General features: G+C 48.5%; 1 protein-coding gene across 4 annotated transcripts in view; it reads right to left on the bottom strand.

Annotated features, from left to right (window-relative positions):
- The window catches only part of Eif2ak1 (eukaryotic translation initiation factor 2-alpha kinase 1), a 42,162-nt gene that overhangs the window by 926 nt on the left and 38,273 nt on the right, over nt 1–2,963 (bottom strand). For all 4 annotated transcript variants that reach the window (XM_013023494.1, XM_013023497.1, XM_013023495.1 and 1 more), the window contains exon 14: nt 2,363–2,596. In XM_013023494.1, coding sequence (XP_012878948.1) covers nt 2,363–2,596 — 234 coding nt within the window. The remainder of the gene's footprint in view (nt 1–2,362; nt 2,597–2,963) is intronic.

The following is a 2,963-nucleotide window of genomic DNA, read 5'->3' as shown; positions in this document are numbered from 1 at the left end:
GAGTAGCTAGGATTACAGGCATGAGCCACCAGCGCCCGGCCAGTCATGAATTTTCTAACACCTCTTGAACAGTTGCTGAGAAACCAAAGTGTTCATCAAAAATAAGAAAATCTTCAGCTGTTTATATTGAAGAAAGGATTTCTAACTTTAAGAGCCTGAAATCCCTGAACTGAGAAGACTGAGACGGGCCTGTGAATTTGAGGCCAGCCTGGACTACCTAGCTAGACCTGTCTCACCTAAAAAAAAAGAAGCGACTATTCGTTGGAGGAACAATGGAGGTGACACGTAGAGAGTGTCATCTCAAGCCCCAAAACCGACAAAAAAAAAAGGAAGAAGAAAAAGAATTGGCTACTGGAGGCAAAAGGCAGGCCCTTCTAAGCACGGCACGACCAGCTTTGATTGTGGACTTCCTCCAGGGAAGGACACTGGTGTGGCTGAGGCAGCTTCCTTCCACTCAGCCAGGAGCCTGCACGGTCAGCTCTCACGGCTGGGGCAAGCTGGACTCAGCCCTGAGGGTGCAGTTCCCTGGTGTGAGGATTGAGTGGAGCTCAGGATGTGAAGTGTGCTTTGTGTGCACTGAGCATCCACCTATGAGGGAGGAAGGCACACGAACTGCCCTGTGGATGAGCGGGGTTTCATCTGCATCAGTCTGCCTGGATTCTGCAAGGGGGCACTCAACAATGTTGATTGGGTGCCTGCTACTGGCCAGGTGCGGCCTTTAATCCTGAGAACTGATGTTGTCTGTCAAGGGCAGTGAAGGGGTAGGCTTCCCTGCAGCACCTATTTACTTAACCTTAAAGTCAGAAGGAAGACAGCTTCCAGGAACATCAGGCTCCTGAGGTAACTGGTGCCACTTTAAAGTGCAAGTTCATTGCAAAAACAATATGACATCTATGGCTTCAGAAACAGTGAAGTGGGAAAAAGGGCAACATGTACAAGATCAGTTCAAAAGTGAATCTTCTTTTCTGCTGTTTTTTTTTGTACCAGACTTGGGGGCTTCAACTTGGGCGGGGGGGGGGAGTGGCCTGAGCTGAGCAGCCCCTCAGCTTTTGTGCCTTTAGGCTAATACTCTACCACTTGAGCCACAGCACCACTTCCTGCTTTTTTTCTTTTTTGCTCATGTGGTGCTGAGGAATCGAACCCAGGGCCTCCTGCATGCAAGCCAAGCGCTCGACCACTGAGCCACCTTCCCAGCCCCTTTTTGCTCAAGACTAGCACTCTACCCTTGGAGCCATGGCTCCACTTCTGGCTTGTTTTGTGTTGTGGTTAATTGGAGAAAGAGTCTCAAGAACTTTTCCTGCCTGGGCTGGGTTGAACCATGATCCTCAGATCTCAGCCTGGAATAGCTAGGATTACAAGTGTGAGCCACTAGCACCCAGCATGAGCTGATTCTATTTTGTTGTTGTTTAGAATTTATGTATTTTTTGGTTATTATAAAGGTGATGTACAGAGAGGTTATAGCTATATGGGTCAGGTAATGAATGGGGACTTTTTTTTGAACAGTGTCATGAGTTGGTTCTTTTAAAGGCACTACTCCTCCTCTGATTTCTTTCACTATCCTGCAGGACTGGAGAGGACCTGTCAGGTCTACCAAGTGTCAGGGACTTTTTAGCTCTGATCTGGTGCCCCTGCTGGGTGAGCCACATTCATATGCTGCTGCTCTCACACTGCCTGAAACCCACCTAGGAATCCTGCTAACATACAGGTTCCGGCAGCCTTGGTGCCGCTCATCACTGTGCTGGGGACCATACTGCACAAGGCACTAGAGGACCTGAACCAAGCTTCAACCGTATCTTAGGAGGCTTCTAGAGGAACAATCTTATCTGCAGAGAACTGTTCTTGGCACTGCAGCCACATGGCAGGAAAGAGGAAGGGAAAGTCAGCCCTGGGGCCAAGTCCCACTGGACTCAAAGGCAACTCCACTTGGCTGTGAACCCTGAAGGCTCTGAAGTCAACTCTGCCACCATTGTCCTCAGGAGTTACTGCTGTCTGTGTCCCTTTTGACTAGAAAGATACTTGTATAATAATCTAGAAAAGGCTCTTTATTATGGTTGGGAAGGAAAACTAAAACTTTTCACTGCTTGGTGAAGCTGGATGTGGAAGCTCGTATTACCATCTTAGGGCAGCACAGAGTGCAGGCAATGAGCCAGCTTGCTTACTCACTTGCTCATCTGAACAAGAATCCAAGTGTGCCAGTGGCACACACTAGCACTTGACATGGGGAGGTGTGAGAACAGGATTCACTGTTTTATTTCCAAAAATTGTATTCAAAGCTCAACTGTTTTCCATGAAATAAGATTCACAATTTCAACACATTCAATTGAAGTTTCCTATTTTCCCCAGGATTAAAAAAGTTACCTACATTTCCAGATGTTTGGAAAAGTTCGCTCTGAAGCAGCTGCAGGGCAGACGGCCTCTGGGAAGCATCCCTCCTGGTCAGGAGCTGGATGTACTGGGCCTGCACTGGACACCTCTTACTGAGGGACTCGGGGATCCGGCCCACTCGGACACCTGTGAGAACCGCTGCACGCTCCATTTCCGTCCCAAATGGCTGAAAGAGCTCCAGCAGGATCACACCCAAGCTATACATATCTGACTAGAAAAGGAGGCAATACACAGTTAACACATTTCATGACAGTGTAAGGCCTCTCAAGCAACTGTTTCTTTTTGGTTGCTTATCTTTCTGAGGCAGGGACTCCCTATATAGCCTACACTGTCCAGACTGTCACCCTCCTACCTGAGTGGTGGGATTACAGGTGTGTACTATGTCCAGCCCCATAGGCAAGGTTTGTAAGAATGAAGATTTACAAGCTCCAATAAAAAGAACCCAGCAGGGGCTGGGAAGGTGGCTCAGAGGTAGAGTGCTTGCCTCGCATGCATGAGGCCCTGGGTTCGATTCCTCAGCACTACATAAGCAGAAAAAAGCCGGATGTGGCGCTGTGGCTCAAGTGGTAGAGCGCTAG

The sequence above is a fragment of the Dipodomys ordii genome, unplaced genomic scaffold (genome assembly GCF_000151885.1).
Source record: "Dipodomys ordii isolate 6190 unplaced genomic scaffold, Dord_2.0 Scaffold68, whole genome shotgun sequence".
Lineage (NCBI taxonomy): Eukaryota > Metazoa > Chordata > Mammalia > Rodentia > Heteromyidae > Dipodomys > Dipodomys ordii.
This window is presented reverse-complemented; position numbering and strand designations above follow the sequence as displayed.